We start from the raw sequence: 18,131 nt of genomic DNA, 5'->3' as shown, positions 1-18,131 counted from the left end.
CGGATGTTTCCCCCCACTCCCTCCTCTTTTTTTTTAACATTTCATTTTATATGAATCATCATTTAGAATGATGGAGCATGCAAGCACATGATATATACAGAAGAAGAATTTTATACGACAAGGCATAAACAAACGAAGTTTAAAACTTTAATGATCAATATAAAAATGGGATATTTAAAAAAATTCAGTGAATATTATTTTCAAAAGAAAATAACAGACTCATAAGTCTTGTCATTTCCATTAAAGACATTTCAAAGTACGGTGTATATAACCTAATGATTACATAAACTTCAGAAATAACTGATTTATCGATAAGTATTGATATATAAGTATGATGTAACTTACTAAGGCATTGTGTACAGTGTGTAAAGTAACGAGTGGCAAAGTGTTATTGTCAGTACGGACAGAGGACAAGTATTGGGACACACGTGATAGCAGTCTTACGCTGACCAGGCCAGTATTTAAGTAAATTGAATTAAAATAACGGAATAAATCTAATAAATTGTTTATTTATAAATAGATATAATGTAGGAATTGAATGTTTAACACATACTGTATATCTAAATTGGTTTTACATAGATTATCTAATTATTAAAATCACATGTAAATTTTCACGTTTATTTCAATTTTTAATGAAATATACACATATAAATATGTTCAAGGCAATACGACCGCTGATCTCAATGTCGTCTCACGTCTCACTTAGACCAAGTATTTGGTCACTGGCAATAGTGGCCCATTATTTCATCACAATGTTATATACATGTATAAGATTTATTTTATAAGTTAGAAAAATGGTATTCCATGTTCTTAATAATATACAATAATAAACGTCATAAGAAAAAAAAGCAGGTCCCTTTGGTTTATGCTTTATTTATCAGATGAAATGTGATTTTTAAAATTTTTTTTTTAGTGATTTTACACTTTGTTGTACTGGTGCTTCATTGGAGATAACTAGTATGAACCTTGCGCCAAATACATTGCACAATCCTAGGACACTTTATATCATATGCATGCATGAATAAAATAACAGCTGCTTAAGATGAATAGTCATGCAGAGTCGGACAATGTTAGCCGAATTTTACCATCATTTTGCTATGTAACAACTTTTCGAAGGCCAAAAATGCATTATGACTGATTTTCATTGCCGCACTATTCACTCTAAAGTGTGTCGATTTATCGTTAAATATCTAAGGTTTACATAGTAGATTTTTCATTCAATGCGATATGACAGTTAATGTATCTAAATTTGGTATTAACAAGGTGTTTATGGAGAACGTATTATAAAAATAAGTAAAAACCATATGCATTATTTGACATAAAATGGATAAGATGGTTAATATATATATGTAAATTGTAAACATGTCTCTACATATTTTTGGCGAGAAATTACAGCTTCAATAATGATTTCAAAATTAGGAACTGATGAATGTTCTTTTATAACATTAAAAAGGGCATTTACATTTAGAGGCATCTGAGCTTAGTCCAATATATTTAATATACGTTTGATAAGAATGATAGTTTCAGTTCTTTAGCATGATATGACAGGATTCCGAATAGGCGGGTTCCTTTATTTGTGGAAAATTAGATAAAACTGATATCCGTAAGAGTTTCAAATTCCTGTATTTATAACCCATAGAGAGCTGTGGACTATCTACATAGTGCACGGGCAGGTGTAGATACTTGACGTTGAAAAGGTAATTATTTGTGACTAAAATATGATGTATTATTCTAAGTTTGAACCATTGTAATTTTGCACTTAGAGATATTTAAACAGGAATGCGGGGTGATTTTCCATCTGTCTTGTGTCATAGTAAAATTGTTCCCACTTGTTACTCTATTTGCTACTGGTACAATACTACATTTTTATTTTATCCTGGAAAACATATTTCAAAAGTAGAGGAATACACAGCTGATGTTAGATGGGAACAATATCGGAAAAAGTTTATCTCTGGTTGAGATCTGCAGCCATCACGGTGGATCTCTAGATCCAGATGTTCCCTCCACCTTCCGTTTTCCCCCACACCTGATCGGTGTATGACTGGACATTGGTTAGATAGACTTGATGCTCTTCCGCTCTTTTTCCAAAACATTTACCAGCTCCCTAAGGACTTGGTTGTGGGGCCATGTATTTCTCCCTGGTGCAATGCCGCATGACACGAGGTCAATATGTATTGGAGAGTTCCTCTCTGTCCACACAGTCAGGTGATGCTACAAGGTCCCATCTGTGGAAATTTGCATGTTTTCATTCCGAAAATTAAAATACGTAGTTCAAGACCTTCTCATTAATAAATCACGACACAAAATTAAAAGCGTTTTCAAAATTTGTTTAAAGTAACAAATAAATCTTAAGCATCATATCATATATAGTAGGGACATTTCCCCCGATGTAGCGGTCAGGTACTGTATAAAGCGCGTTTCGTAATTGCTTATTAACTTGTCTGAAACCGCCCTGATATTCTGGAGATATTGCTGCAGAAGGTTTCTTATATGTTATATGTAAAAGGTATATGTGTTTCCAATTATCCATCAAATTATTTGGCTTGTTTCCTTTATTGATACTTGTAATAATACCTCGTCTTTGTGTTATGGAAAACTGTCCAACTGAAAATTCATATTTTATAGATCTAACAACAAATTCTTCCTTTTTTTTAGGTCATCTGAGACGAAGTCTCAAGTGACCTATTCTAATCGCCTTTTGTCCGTCGTCGTGCATCGTGCGTCGTATGTCCGTAAACAATTTACATTTTCGACTTCTTCTCCAAAACTTCTGAAGCAATTTCAATGAAATTTTGCACAAACCTTCTGAGGCATAAGGCCAATCAAAATTGTGAATTATATGGTCCCCACCCCCACCCCCACACCCCCAGGGAGCTATGGGAGGGACCAAAAGGGGTAAACTTGACTAATATTTCAAAAATCTTCTTCTCCACTCACAGATGTGATGGAATTAAATACTCTTCATAGATGGAAAGATATTGAGGCCCTTCACAAAAATTGTGAATTATATGACCCTGGGGTCTCACGTTTCCCCCTGGGGGGGGGGGTTAAGTTTACTATAGTTTATATAGGGAAAACACAATTTTGAGTATTATTTGACCATCTGTTATAGGAAATGAGTCAAATATTATCAGAATTATCAGTATGAGATGGACATTGAATCCTATGAACCAATTTTCCATGACTGACCCCAAGGGCCTTAGGGGCGGGATCAAAAGGGGTCAAATAGGCTAAAACTTCAAAAATCTTCTTCTGAAATTCTGGAAATGGTAGAATCATATACTCTTCATAGACGGAAAGGTTTTGAGGTCCTTTACAAAAAATGTGAATAATATGACCCTGGGGTCTCACGTTTCCCCTGGGAAGGGGATTAAGTTTACTATAGTTTATATAGGGAAAACACAATTTTGAGTATTATTTGATCATCTGTTATAGGAAATGAGTCAAATATTATCAGAATTATCAGTATGAGATGGACATTGAATCTTATTAACCAATTTTCCTTGACTGACCCCAAGGGGCCTTAGGGTCGGGATCAAAAGGGGTCAAATAGGCTAAAACTTCAAAAATCTTCTTCTGAAATTCTGGAAATGGTAGAATCACATACTCTTCATAGACGGAAAGGTTTTGAGGTCCTTTACAAAAATTGTGAATAATATGACCCTGGGGTCTCACGTTTCCCCTGGGAAGGGGATTAAGTTTACTATAGTTTATATAGGAAAAACACATTTATGAGCATTTTTTGCTCAATTTTCAAAATGAGCCAAACTTATTAAGAATTATTAGCCTGAGATAACATTTTAATATTATATCTATATTGGTCTTGGCTAAAACTTCAAAAATCTTCTTCTGAAATTCTGGAACTGGTAGAATCAAATACTCTGCATAGATGGAAAGGTCTTAAGGCCCTTTACAAAAAATTGTGAATATCATGGCCCTGGGATCTCAGATTTTCCCCTGGGGAGGGGGTCAAATTTACTATTGTTTATATAGGAAAAACACATTTAGGAACATTATTTGCATAGTTTTCTTAGGAAGTTAGTCAATCTGGGTTAGAATTAATAGCCTGAGATAGCATTTTAACATCATATCCATATTGGTCGTGGCCGACCCCCAGGGGCCAGAGGGGTGGGGCCAAAAGGCGTCAAAATGGATTACATTTCAAAAATCTTTCTTCTGAATTCATAGATTTGATGGAAACAAATAATCTGCATAGATTAAAAAGTCAAATTTATAAAATCACTGACTGTCTTCAAGGGCCTGATGGGCAAATATATAGTGTTTATATGCATGTCTTTGTTTCATTCTGTATCTGAACTCTGGTGACCGTTAAGGCCCATGGACCTCTTGTTTATTCTGCAATAATTTTTGAGAACCAGGACTTTATTATTTTTTCACTTTTTTAACTTCGTAATCTGTATCTTCCAATATTATCTTCCAATGGGTATTTTGTTTGAAATTACTTTAAATAAAAGTAATTTGTAACTGTTTTCATGTCAGACTGAATAAGACAGATGTGGAGTTTTCACCTTCTCGTATCCAGCACTAAGCCCTCGGCCGTATAATGCTTATTAACACGTCTAGCTTCTAGCTCTTTCATCCTAGTTTCTAAATCCTCACTGTAGCTATTTGTCCTTCTTTACAGGATAGGTCTTCACAAGTTCGTTCCTTTAAGGTTTTACTGCTTTTTCATATAATGATGAATAAGAAATAGTCTTTCCTCTGATTTCCACCAACAAAGTCTCTGAAATTAACTAATTATCAATTACAGATTGTAGCAAACTATTAGGGATGATGAAGGCATTACAGTAACATTAACAGATATATGTATTTCTAAATATTTCATGGATATCACAGGGACGGATTGATCCTATCTGTAATCAGGTTCAATATATCATTTTATTACTGGATATACCAGTATTTTAAACCAGGAAAAAGTTTAATCTAGATTTTTATTTTTTAGTATTATTATTTTATTATTATTTTTACACCAATATATATCATTACTGTCTGGATGATGACTTTTTTTAGATATCAACAATCAATTCCAAAACCTTATCTAAATCAAAAGATGAAAAATTTCTCTTACATATTTCTTTTCCTTGTGAACTTTACTCTCGAAGTTACTTCAAGGGAATTACCTTACCCTGCGATTTCGATAACAATCAAGAGCTCGTCCATTTCTAGTAACACTATATTGAATGTAGCGATTCTTATCTTATGAGAAGACATTTGTTATTTGCTAATGTACATTTCAAAACATATTTATAATATACTGTATTACATAAATAGTTAAGAATATTGCGTGTAAGTATTATTTTTGTAACGTGTTGTGCATTGTTTACAAGTCATGATCAGTATAAACATATGACGTCAAGATAAGGGAGTAGCGTGTTTGGGGATTCCCCTATGTATAAAGTGATGCTAGGATCAACTGTAAACACGTGAATACGCTTCAGGTAAATAATTTCATTTCCGTACTTATATATAATAAGTTAAATTATATATATCTAATACTTTTGTGATATTAGCGGTTACTTTATAGAGCTACAGAACATTTGAAATAGTGTTAAAATAGGTCTTATTCAAGTTTTATTCGAACTTTTTATCTTTATTCTATATTAACAAAGCTGGATTGTAACACAAAGGCAGCGTGGTCTTACCATAAATAGGGCCAGATCAAAGTCAGGTTTCCTTCGTATTTCCTACATAAATAGAATACCGTTTTAGGACATAATGCTATAAAAATCAAATGACACGGTGTCATTCAGAAGCCCTTCAGAAGTCAGGCAACAAAAGTGCTACATTATAATGACAAACAAAATTGAAGAGCAGATGAACAATAAGGATAATGCATTTACGCATGGGAATTTTATTTAGATATATGATGCACGTGTTAATCAGTCGGGCAGTTCTGGTACATTTTATTGGTCTTATTAATAAAATATTTGTTTTTGAAATATCTCGGATATGCAATAAAGACGTCAATTTGATTATTTAACAATGATTTGTTTACGTAAAGTGAGCAAGCCCTTTCCTGGTATTAAGTATTTGTTTGGTTGAGATAACTATTTTGGAGCTGTTATAGCCGGTGCCCGCTAGTTTTAACCGACATTGTACGTGTGTATTGATGTTTACGGTCCGTGTACGTCCTTGCCCTTCAAACAAACCAAATGTCAACAACATGTTTACCAAAACTGAACTCATAATTGTGAATGATTTAAATATCAAAGTGTATTTTAGAAAAAATCTTGATTGTTTCTTTTATCGAACTAAAAAATGCTAAGAATAAATTCATAGGAAGTGAATCGCTTCGGAAACTCAGTTCAGTACCAGTAATCGCTGCACTGTTACCCGTCTATATTCGTCCTCCCATTCATTCTTTCATTCATTTGTTCATGTGTGTGTTTGTATATAGTGTGCAATGTGTGGTCTCGTGTACTCGTGCAAACAATATTTGTATGCTTAATACAGAGACTTATAGTAGTAATTGTCTTTTCACGTGAAAGAACTCACTTCCCGTTTTCACACGGTAAATCTTTTGAGTGATTTTGATATTGACATATATTTACATTCTGAGTGTTTCGTCACTATATGATTTGCCTATGAAAACACTATGAATACACTATGAATACAACGATTCTCGTGCATCGATCAGCTTATTTTAAACATTACGCCAGTGTCATATCAATAAAAATAGTCCCCCAAAATATTTTAATGTATAAGAACCAACTAAGGTTTACTGTAATAAGTCAATTACATATTATTTTAACTTTATTTTCATAAATTATTTTAATGTAAATATATAGATTGAATGTATTTTTGATGATGGCAGGCTGTTCAAATCGCTTTTTATCCGTGATCCGTCGTCCGTCCTTCCGTTAACAATTCTTGTTATCGCTATTTCTCAGAAAGTGCTGAAGTGATCTGCCTCAAATTTCATATGTAGGTCCTCCTGGGGCCTTTGTTGTGCATGATACGTTTCGGGACCGATCGATCAACAAGATGGCCGCCAGGCAGCCATCTTGGACTTTGATAATTAAAGTTTGTTATCGCTATTTCTCAGAAAGTACTGAAGGGATCTGCCTCAAATTTCATATGTAGGTCCCTCTAGGGCCCTTGTTGTGCATGATGCGTTTCGGGACCGATCGATCAACAAAATGGCCGCCAGGCAGCCATTTTGGACTTTGATAGTTAAAGTTTGTTATCGCTATTTCTCAGAAAGTACTGAAGGGATCTGTCTCAAATGCCATATGTAGGTTTCCCTAGGGCCATAGTTATGGATATTGCGTTTTGGGACCGATCGATCAACAAGATGGCCGCCAGGCAGCCATCTTGGATTTTGATAGTTGAAGTTTGTCACTGCTATTTCTCAGAAAGTACTGAAGCAATCTGTCTCAAATTTTGTTTGTAGTATGTTTGAAAAAGTTTGAAAAGCAGAGAAAAGATCCATCTTTCCATTGTCAGACATAGATCATTCTTTGGTGGGCGCCAAGATCCCTCTGGGATATCTTGTTCTAATTTTCATAGCAAGTATGCTATTCATAGCCGCTATGAAAATTAGAAAAATACATTCAATCCCTATATATATATATATATGCAGTCTTCGAAAAACTTATCATAATCAGATGTTGATGTAATTGTGTTTCCTGTAAACATCTACATATCAGTTGTTGACAAACATAAATGTATCTGAGATCTTAAAGAGACTGTCATGTTTACGTTATGTAGTACATCCACGAACAACATCTCTATGCATTTTCTCATACAATTTTATCGTCTTTTCGATAGTCATGACAAATTGTTGGAATTTCTTGTAAACTATCTTGATGTCTGTAATGTTGATAGATTGCGACACCTTCATCTTTCTTGACATCTTTATTTGAACTGACTTACGAGATGACGTCACGTCAGACCATTGACTATGACGTCATAATCATAATGAGAATTCACGACAATGTCCATGAATATGTTCGTTTTGATAATTTGGAAGTTTTCAGAAATACTCATTTATACTTGGTTGTAAACAAGATATTTTACTCGATGAAGATAGATGGTCAATCTTAGTGACTAATCTAGCAACTTGTGTACATAATATGATACAGGAACTGTCTACAGTGGAACCTCCCGAAACCGAACCTTCTCAAAACCGATCACCTCTAGAAACCGAACATGGATGTCATGTACGGAATGAATTCCTCTTTATTAATAGTATATAAAACTTCCCAAAACCGATACCTCCCAATTCCGAATACCGGACCGATTTTGAGATCGGAATCGTCAAATGTAACTAAAATACACTTCTGAAAACCGGCCTTAACCTGAGCGACACCGATAGATTGCATTGAGGTCTGATCAACCGACCGTGAAATACACACGTACCTGTACCATAGTTGTCGCATGCCATGTCCTGGGGCATGTATACAGATGTGAAGGCTATTTGAAACTGTAACCAGTAATTAAATGACCACGATGGATCTTCACAAGCTAGAACTAGCTTACAGCGATCCGACCACAGCGATTCAGCGATTCAGGTACATGGTAATTATACCCGAGATAGTGATTAAATTATTTAATCATGTCTATTGTTTAGATATTTAACGAAAGTCTACCACGTGCACGCGGTTTGTTTACTGTATGAAAACAAGCAGAGCAAGTAATAAAGAGATAGTTTCGTATTCAAATCACACGGTTTTTTTTTTATTTACATATGTCGTAAATTATCTGTATGAAGAAGCCGAAGCCACGTATTGTTTTAGAAAATGACTATGTCATATAATGACCGGCATCGACTGATCATCGTGTAATTAGACCATATAATTTGATTCTTGACGTAACCGGAAGCGATCGGCCGTATGTAGGTTAGTGCAGACGAGAACATCCACAAGAACATTCACGCAACTAACTAAACTACGTTTATAAGCGGTAACAAAATCAAGATTGTTGTAATTCATTCCTTTTAAACGTATGATTCTCTCTTTTGTGATAACATTCACATTAACAATCAATATCGGTCGGTTTTAACGAACACTAGGCATACATGCGGTACACTAGTGTAAAAAACGACTTCCGATCGATTAAATCCAGATCGTAATGATTGGTATTCGATTCACTTCTCCAAACCGAACCCTCTCTAAACCGGCCGAAATTATGTGCACCGACCATGATCGGTTTCGGGAGGTCCCACTGTATTTTGATTAATTCATAAACATAAAATTGACAAACAATCTTTGTAAATCTCTGTAAAGAATGTTTGTCTGTCTGTCTGTCTGTCTATAATTATCGACAGTGCGGAAGTCAGTATCTAGTCCACGTGATATTAAAGGCGTTCTTAGCGACACATAAGGAAGTTTCCTTAATGTTTCAGTTTATTTTTAAGTTTATCGCAGTTTTGTTCTGTTCGTGAAAAGTTCGCCCCATGTGATCTGTTTGTATATCATTTCAGATACAAATTATGAGTTCTTTCGGAGGACCATACCGTGGTTGCCGCGATACGAGCAGATGTCGTCGGCATTCGGAACATATATTTGGCAAATACTTTCACCCCAGACACAGACGGTCACAGTCGGACGGAGGTGTTACCTCATCTCGGCAACAGGAGAAACGTCCAAATTTCGCACATAACAATGTTATTAGAAACAAATCCGAGTTATCAAAATGCTTGTTTAAATCTTTCAACAAACCAGTGAAATCCGGGGAAAGAGATAAGTCTACAGAAGCCAGTGTGCAATATGATAAGTTAGTAAATCTGGAGGTTTTTAAGCGTCGTCTGAATTACCAACATGAAACCTTAGGCGTGTGGAGTAGAAAACCCTCTGTGGTTATTGATAGAATCATTATATTTATAGCTGTATTCGCCATCATCAGCTGTATCGTTTATGACATCAGGATATTATACATTATCATGCACGTGTTGGTGATAATTGGTCTTATAAAGGATATCCAAAGTATTGATGTCGAATCAAAAATGGATAAATTATGTTTCAGTAAATGTTCTGTGACTATACAAGACGTAAAGAGTGTCAAGGACAAGACAGAGACATTTTCGTCTTTGGTATTCAAAAAGAACTTTTCATCGCTATGCCTACCTTTACATCATAAAACATACCTGGATGTTTTCCCATCAAGTCTGAATCTCTATTTTCAAAGTTCAGCAGATGGCGATACTTCGCAATCAATGAATATTGAATGGTTGCGGTTACAGTCATTTTCTGCGCATCGCGATATGAACGTGCGGCCAATCCTATTGGCGAGAGCTGGATTTTACCATACGGGTACGTTAGACAAAGTGCGATGCTATTCTTGTGGGAAATATCGATCAAATTGGATTGCAGGCGAAGATCCATTTGAAATCCACAGACAGATATCGCCTATGTGCAGGCATGTGAACGATTCAGACGATTCTAACATTCCGATTCCTCGAGACACCGATGATGACCATTCGTCTCAAAATCCCACGACGGCTTCTCAACCATTGCCTACAAATTACGGAGAGCCTGTACTTCATAATAAGCATCAGACTGCGTCAGATGGAAATCTACAGAGTGGAACTTCAATAGGCGTATCAGGTGTTAACAACGGCGAAGACGGACGGAACGGTCGTCATTTTAATACACCGATTAGGAATATTGATACACAACAAGAGGATCCTTCTGGTGAATATCGTACAAATGAAAGGGAACCAATACCAACTTATCCTACGGACAGACCTACACAGACTCAGCACATGGCAAGAAGCTATCTAAATGGACAATCACCTGAACGTGCGCATGATAATGTTAGGAACGGGCAGCATAATACTGGACCACAAATGAATGATACAGCTAGCGGTCTACGGAATACCTCGCCAGTTCAAAATCGCCGCAGTCATACTGGATCTTCTTCCGCTTCTGGTTCTGTCAGTGAATCGGTGATTCAGAAGTTAGCACCTCTTGGGGTAATATTCGACAAGCCTAAATACCCAGCGTTTGCTGTTCTGACCGTGAGAATCAGTTCGTTTAGGGGGTGGTCAGGATCACAGGCACCCCGCCTTATGGCGGAGGCTGGACTGGTGTATGCTGGATACGCAGATTATACAAGGTGCTTCTTTTGTGGAGGAGGACTGAGGAACTGGGAGGATGGAGATGACCCCTGGATTGAGCATGCGCGATGGTTTCCAAAGTGTGGATATTTACGTCAGAACAAAGGCCTTGACTTCATCCGTCTGGTGCATGAAAGAGTAACCACAGATGATCAGGTACAGGTAAATGTTTTATGTACAGAAATCAACATATATCAAAAGCAGTGGAATAATAATCTGGTGATTATAGCTTTTTATAGCTACTGTTACACATTAAAATAGCTTATTTCACTTCCTAATCACCAGACTGGTCATATGCGCTGCTTTCCCGTTAGAGCAGTAGCTACAATGAAAATGTAAGAAGTACTTAAAGATGCTCCACCGCCGACAGAGCATAAATGATATTCATCATTTGAACAATAATTGGTGTTTAATCGTATATATATATGCCTTATTAAGACAAAAAATAACATAAACTAATTTATTTCGCCTTTGGTGCATGCGCAAACATTACCTCATTCTATATTAGGTATAGTGCCACGGAATTTTTTCGGGATGCAATTAATTATTTTTCATATTTTAACTTGAAGTAAAATTAGAAGCTCAAACTTTTCAATGGTGGTAATGGTGTAAAGTAAGTAGCTTTTGTAACTGAAGAAAAATACTAAATCGTCTGCTCCTGTTTTTGATAGGGAAAAAAATACTATTTGTCAGCGGTGGAGCATCTTTAAGCACTAATCATTGAAATTTTATATATTGTGTATTTATAAACATGTTTGCTATTCATATTATAGGTAAATGAAAAATGCAATGGTAAAACGTCAGGGAAAGTGTGCGAAAATCCAGATGAACTTCTGACTGACAAAATGATGGAGGAGCTACCAGCATTTCAGAGCGTGTTACAACAAGGGTACTCCCCAGAACAGGCCAAACAAGTGATCCAGGACCTGTGGTCCAAAGGTAATCCCAGTTCTGTCACATAGCTCTCAACTCATATATTGGGAGCGTAAATCAAAGCAATGATAACTAGTATTAGTCAATTATTAGAGATATTATCATTTTTTGACGATTTAAAGAGTTGTCAAAAAGGAGAGCATACTCTCCAGTTTTGGTGCTACTATCATTAAGATTTATTGCAATTCAGCTGAATCTACCACCTAGTTTTCCTGCTGTAAAACAATGATCTATGTATAACGGTATTAAATAGTTATGTTACAATACCATGAACAATTTAAGGAATAGGCGAGAAGTAAAGAAATGTCACTAAAGAGAAGTAACGTCGTCCAAATGGAATATCTGATCGTATTCCACCAACACCATATTCAGCAGGTTATATCTGACTAAAATCAAACCAGTAAATTATCAATAAAATTGTTTGTGTGGCTTATTTTTCATTTATCTTTGTAAGTCCATACTTCCGTGCCACAAGGAGAAAAGTCAGATTATAGGGACCAAGCAACACTAGACTCTAATTTCCTTCTTTGTCATTACAGTAAAACAAGATATAAATACTCAGGGAAATGAGTTATCAATGTATACTTCCTCGGATGTGACTTATCTTCCGCAATGTTGAAAGGATTATCAAACTAGTCATATAAGGTTTTGGTGATTATTTCAACGCGTCAAAATATAACACAGTATAATTTTTTCATACATTTTTTAATCTTTCGGAAAATTTTGAGAGAAAGTGATTACTGTCTTTGGCGCATTCTGTTCCATTTTCGCCACCTGATTCTTAGAACAGATTGTAATTTTTGTCCCGATGTGACCATCATTAAATAACTACTAAATAGAAAGAAAAAACTAATTACTCCGTATCATTGCATGTTTCGAAAGCAATTTGGAAAGCACTTGATTGCTCACAAGCACTCCACGTCCCGTTACGACATACAACTACAAAAACAAATCATACTAGACGAGATTTACTATGTCATATCCATGTATTTGTAGGGAAGAGCGACATCCACAGTACTGATATTCTGAGAGAGATGCTACGTACTAATGAAGGGGGGTGTACTACTATGGATGATAGAGGACTACCAAGCAGTGAGAACATACCGAACACAAACAGTGAGGACCCAGACGGTAAGTTAGGTGTTTGTCTATATATTGGGCTACATGTGTTCCTTACAACTGCTGTTTACAAGTATTACATCATTTGTAATTTTAGGGAATTTATCACTTCAGACAAGGAAATGCATTCCTAGATAACCACGTTACTATATCATTCGCTTCATATTTGCCAGTATCTACTTTTTTAATTTAAAAAAAAATCATAAAAGTGTTTTGATTTTTTTTCGACAGTTAAAAGTAGGCAATGAAAATTCAAATTTATTTGTGTGTTAACTGCTAGCCTCGATCTTTGCTTGCTCTATACCTATGACGACATCTTGTGACTAAGCTGTATGACAAGAGTGATGGTTGTCCTTATCCTGAAGAACCAAAAATGTGATACAGCTCAATCAATTTGTACAGCTATTTAAAAGTTAGCAGTGTATTGTCATTGTAATAAGTCATCTTTATTATCAGCATTATTATCCCACAACTCAGGTTGTAATGACTGTTCTATTGTCTATTTGTGAATAGCTCGGACGTTCGTCGGAGTCTATATAAAATAAGACAGAACGGTACAAAAATTATTCTAGGCCTATAGAACACATGGAAAAGTATCTGTGTTCTATATATAATCAGTTTGTCAAATCATCATTACAATCAAAGCGGAATTACAGGATAAACAGCGAGAAAGTGTGCCATCCAAAATTTCCCAGTAATGGATGATCCGGTTTAAATACATTTTGTATTTTAACATGGAAATTATAATTATAATATTATTATAAACACGACACTTGGCACTTATTACATAAGTAACTTGTATCTTGAGATTTATAAGTAATGTTATTAAATCAGTACTCTCAAAATAGCACTGAATTATTGTTAAGTTTCTTTTAAGCACTATTACAGAAAGTATCTTTTACATCTCCTTTCACTCCAATTTTGGAGTTTAAATATATGTAGTCACCAGAATTCAACAGCCAATGGCGAATGTACTTTGTATTTTCCCTTTCTGATAAAAACAACACAAATATACTTATTTTACTGTATAACATATGTCAGTATTAAGCGCATCTCTGAAAATGCTTTAAGACGTCCATTTATTTTAGAGTCGAATGGATTATGTGAAAACATTGCAGCTATGAAGAATCAATATTAAGAATGTAGTCTCGTGGTAAGGGAGATAGATCATGATTTTTTCATACAGACGCTTGAGTTATGACAGTGCCCCAAGCTCTTCAAGCATTTGAATGACCGCGATTTGATTAATACCCCCTTTTCTGAAGTTCGAATTTATGAATAAATTATTTTATTAGTTTGAAAAATAACAACACAAATAATCCTATCAATCTTAAATTGCTATTTTCTGGTAAATATATATTAATTAAACATTGTTAATGATTTTAAAACTAAAAGTATTGACATCTAGGCTATATTGTAACAGAAAATTCTGCAGTGATTGTATAAAAAGTATACATATTAGGGGAGATAACTCTATTGTGAATCCCGTCTTTTTCAATGAAAAATGAAGGTTTTTTGGTGCTAAAAATGCTCTATCTTGACAAATTGTGGTTCAATTTTCTTGAAAATTGACTGATTAAAAGCAACTTTGTCACTTTTTAGTCTGTTATTTTTCTATAAAAATTGAACTTCACAATTTTGATTTATTTTCATTTTGGTGAGAATATTTTAGGTAATTTACTTGCGTCTTTTTTACCTAATTTCCTCCAAAAATGATCACTAGAAATTAATTATGACGAGAAGTAAAGCATTTTCTTCAAAAAAGGATTGATATATATCACATCAATTAAACAATATATATATCGTAGAACATTTTGTTAATTATTTTCATTTACAGGGCAGATTTAGTACAGACTAATGCTGTTTTATCATGTGCAGAATCTACTCAAAAATGGCAAATTTGAATATTTACATGTATTTAGAAAAAATGGATGGTTCAATTTCTTCGAAACTTTGACAGAAGATGCATAACAACATATTTACTTCATAAATCAAATATGAAAAATATTGAACGACAGGAAAATTTTGGGGAATGTGAGACTACCACCTTAAGTGGTACCACTCTTTTATTAACACTGTCTTCAATAGATAAGCCTTGCTTACAATAGATTTGTGTTGTTTACATACATTAGATTAACGATGTTTACAATAAATTAGCGTTGTTTTCAATAGATTAGCTTGTTGCAAACGTAGTAGTCGTATTTACTGCATATATATATATATATAAACACCTTTTTGCTTCTTATGTTTTAACATTCATTTCTTCTCAACACTCACAATAGGAGGATGTACTGCATTATAAACTATATATTATGTGAATCTGATAACACAAATTCACCTTCGCATTTTCAGAACGTGAGGTGCGACGGCTGATGGAAGAGAACCACAGATTAAAAAAACAAATGCTGTGTAGGATATGTGAAGATGAAGATGCCTCAATCGCGTTTCTTCCGTGTGCCCATCTCCTGTGTTGTCAAATATGCGCTCAAGCAGTGAGGCGCTGTCCTGTATGTGGAGTCATCATACAGGGCACAGTCAAAACCTGGCTCACGTAACCATGTTAATCTTGTGTTCAAATGCGCGTTTTTTCAATCAATTCAGCTATCAAGCTATGGACTGGGTGACCCGGAATATGATATCTGCTTTAGTTAAAATGAGCCATGTGTGCTTTGTCATTAGTTCCTGTTCACGTTGGCTTTCCATCAACAAATGGTTGAATGTTGTACTGCTCCCGGATCTTTGTTGCACTTCCTGAAGCAATCAAAACTCCATATATAACAGGTGGAGTTGACAGTAATTCCTGTAAAGACTAGCCCACAGTGGACACGATACCACTGGTAAGTCTTCCGGTAAAACAAGCAGGCGAAATAAAAAAACCCAATATATATATACATTATGAATGTAGCTTATGAGCTATTTCACAAAGAATAGAACTGGCATTTCTCCACTGCAACTGTTTTGAAATCGATGATAACTTTGAAGCATGTAAGCTTGATTGGTTCCATAAAATTTTACACCAAATGAAACAAGTTACGTTAAAATGAAACTACACGTACTTTTCATAACAGTTTCACCGTGATTCACATTTGGTCTGATTGATTCACTTTTCTCTTTTCAGATTTTTATGTGTATAACATCTTTTGCCAGGGACATGATATGAAGCTCATCACATTTACACAAATTCAGCATTAGACACATCAAAAGAAAGAAATCATATGTTGATACAGTGTGTTACACATATTTTACAATTAGTATTTTCTTTTTGACCTTTCCTTTTTAGTTGTGACGTTTAGTGGAGAATGAACGTAGTAACCTTATCAGAGACATATCTACTACTTAATGTCTTGTGAAATACGTCATTGAAGTTTATTTTGATTTGCTTTTTAATGTTTTTGAACCTACACAGCTTTAAACTTGTGACATATCATCATGATATGTAGATGTGTTATGATTGGTATTAATTTACATATTTATATATCTTTAGATTAAAATATTGCATCAGCTGTTGACCTCTTATGGGATGGCTTACTCGTGTGGTGCACGTGGTTTAGGCATCTGACTTACTGCAGATGTGTGTTGGTATTTGATATATAGATATGATTTTGTAATGATTTTATTTTGATATTACACCCTTTCTATTTCCGTAACCATGTTATTATAGCCTATAGTCCTTGGGCTGGTCTTGGGGTGAAATATCAAAATTGTCACAATTACCTCTAAATTATTGTGTATTTAATGTCACGGAGGACAACTTCAGTTTGGTACTTCATTAATTTTATCTGAGATTAGCAAGAAACGTGCTGTTATGTTTTAAAAATGTACGTGATGTATCTTACTAGTATATGATATATGTTCCTGGTCGACTATCTTGGATAGGGTAATTGATCCAACTGCTTCTATACCCAAACTTTATCAGAAGTTTTGGTTTTATTTTATTTATTTCTTTTTTCATGTATTCAGGTTCCGATATTGTTTCTTTGTTTCTGTTTTTAATTAATATATATTATGGGTTTTATTTTCTCATTGGAAATCCGTCGTTTAAAGTATTTGCGTTTTTTGAATCAGTGAACGTGTACAGCATATTTTTCTTTGAAATGCATGTATTAATACTTTCATATTTACATAATTGTCTCTGGTCTTCTTGTTATGTGTTCATGTAAACCATTTGATTTATTCTTCAGTCTGTTTTTGATGTTTCATGGCTTGCATAACAAGCCCATTATATTTTACTTAATTAATCGCATAACTCGCCCATCCAGCCATATCATACGGTCATGTCATGAATATCGTAAGACAAATATGTTATAACACTATTATGACGTCACATGTAATTTTGACATCATAAATTATATATGACGTCACATGATTGTCTCATTTCATGGTAATGTCACATCTGAGCCGTATTTCTGCTGTTTTGTATCATATAGAAACGAAAGTTAAAGTTTTACTGATATTTCTATTAATAAAAGTTATGTGATAAATAGAATAGTAGATGATTTATCTAAAATAGAATAAAAGTTATTTAATATAAAGATCCTCTATTTATCACACAACTGGTCTGTTCAGCCATGTCATAAATATCGTAAGACAAAAATCGAAAGTTTTGTCTATATTTCCATTGATACTCTTTATATGATAAATAGAATCTTACACTCGTGGCTACGTAATATGAAATTTATTAAACTCGTTTAATAATTTGATATGCAATTCGCCTAAAAGGCTCGTGGCATATCAATTTATTGCACTCGCATAATAAAGTTCATGTTACGTAGCCAGGAGTGCGAGATCCTACTATAATAACCAAATTGATACCGTGAAGCAAGATGCTTTCTCAACACCATTCTTTCAAATACATGTAGTTTATATGTTAATATCATTACATTTGTAAAATAAAATTGTGTTAAATATGAACGAGTTTATGCATTGTCCTTTAACGAAAATGTGAATTACATGTGTAATGGAACTGTGCAATTACTCGCGCTTTACGATAAAGAGCATT

General features: G+C 34.6%; 1 protein-coding gene across 5 annotated transcripts; it reads left to right on the top strand.

Annotated features, from left to right (window-relative positions):
- The first annotated feature begins 323 nt into the window (after window positions 1-323).
- LOC138336868 (E3 ubiquitin-protein ligase XIAP-like) lies at window positions 324-18,039 on the top strand. Of its 5 annotated transcripts, none has more exons than XM_069286492.1 (6): window positions 324-453; window positions 9,446-11,242; window positions 11,854-12,019; window positions 13,010-13,144; window positions 15,485-15,969; window positions 16,251-18,039. In XM_069286492.1, the coding sequence occupies exons 2-5, from the start codon at window positions 9,455-9,457 to the stop codon at window positions 15,685-15,687; spliced, it is 2,292 nt and encodes a 763-aa protein (XP_069142593.1). In that variant the 5' UTR covers window positions 324-453; window positions 9,446-9,454; the 3' UTR covers window positions 15,688-15,969; window positions 16,251-18,039. The 5 variants fall into 5 exon arrangements, with proteins under 5 accessions (XP_069142593.1, XP_069142582.1, XP_069142608.1 ...); XM_069286481.1 differs by having other exon boundaries at window positions 360-465; XM_069286507.1 differs by lacking the exon at window positions 324-453 and adding an exon at window positions 5,330-5,459 and having other exon boundaries at window positions 9,446-11,236.
- Window positions 18,040-18,131: the final 92 nt, after the last annotated feature.

The sequence above is a fragment of the Argopecten irradians genome, chromosome 1, assembly GCF_041381155.1.
Source record: "Argopecten irradians isolate NY chromosome 1, Ai_NY, whole genome shotgun sequence".
Classification (NCBI taxonomy): domain Eukaryota; kingdom Metazoa; phylum Mollusca; class Bivalvia; order Pectinida; family Pectinidae; genus Argopecten; species Argopecten irradians.
This window is presented reverse-complemented; position numbering and strand designations above follow the sequence as displayed.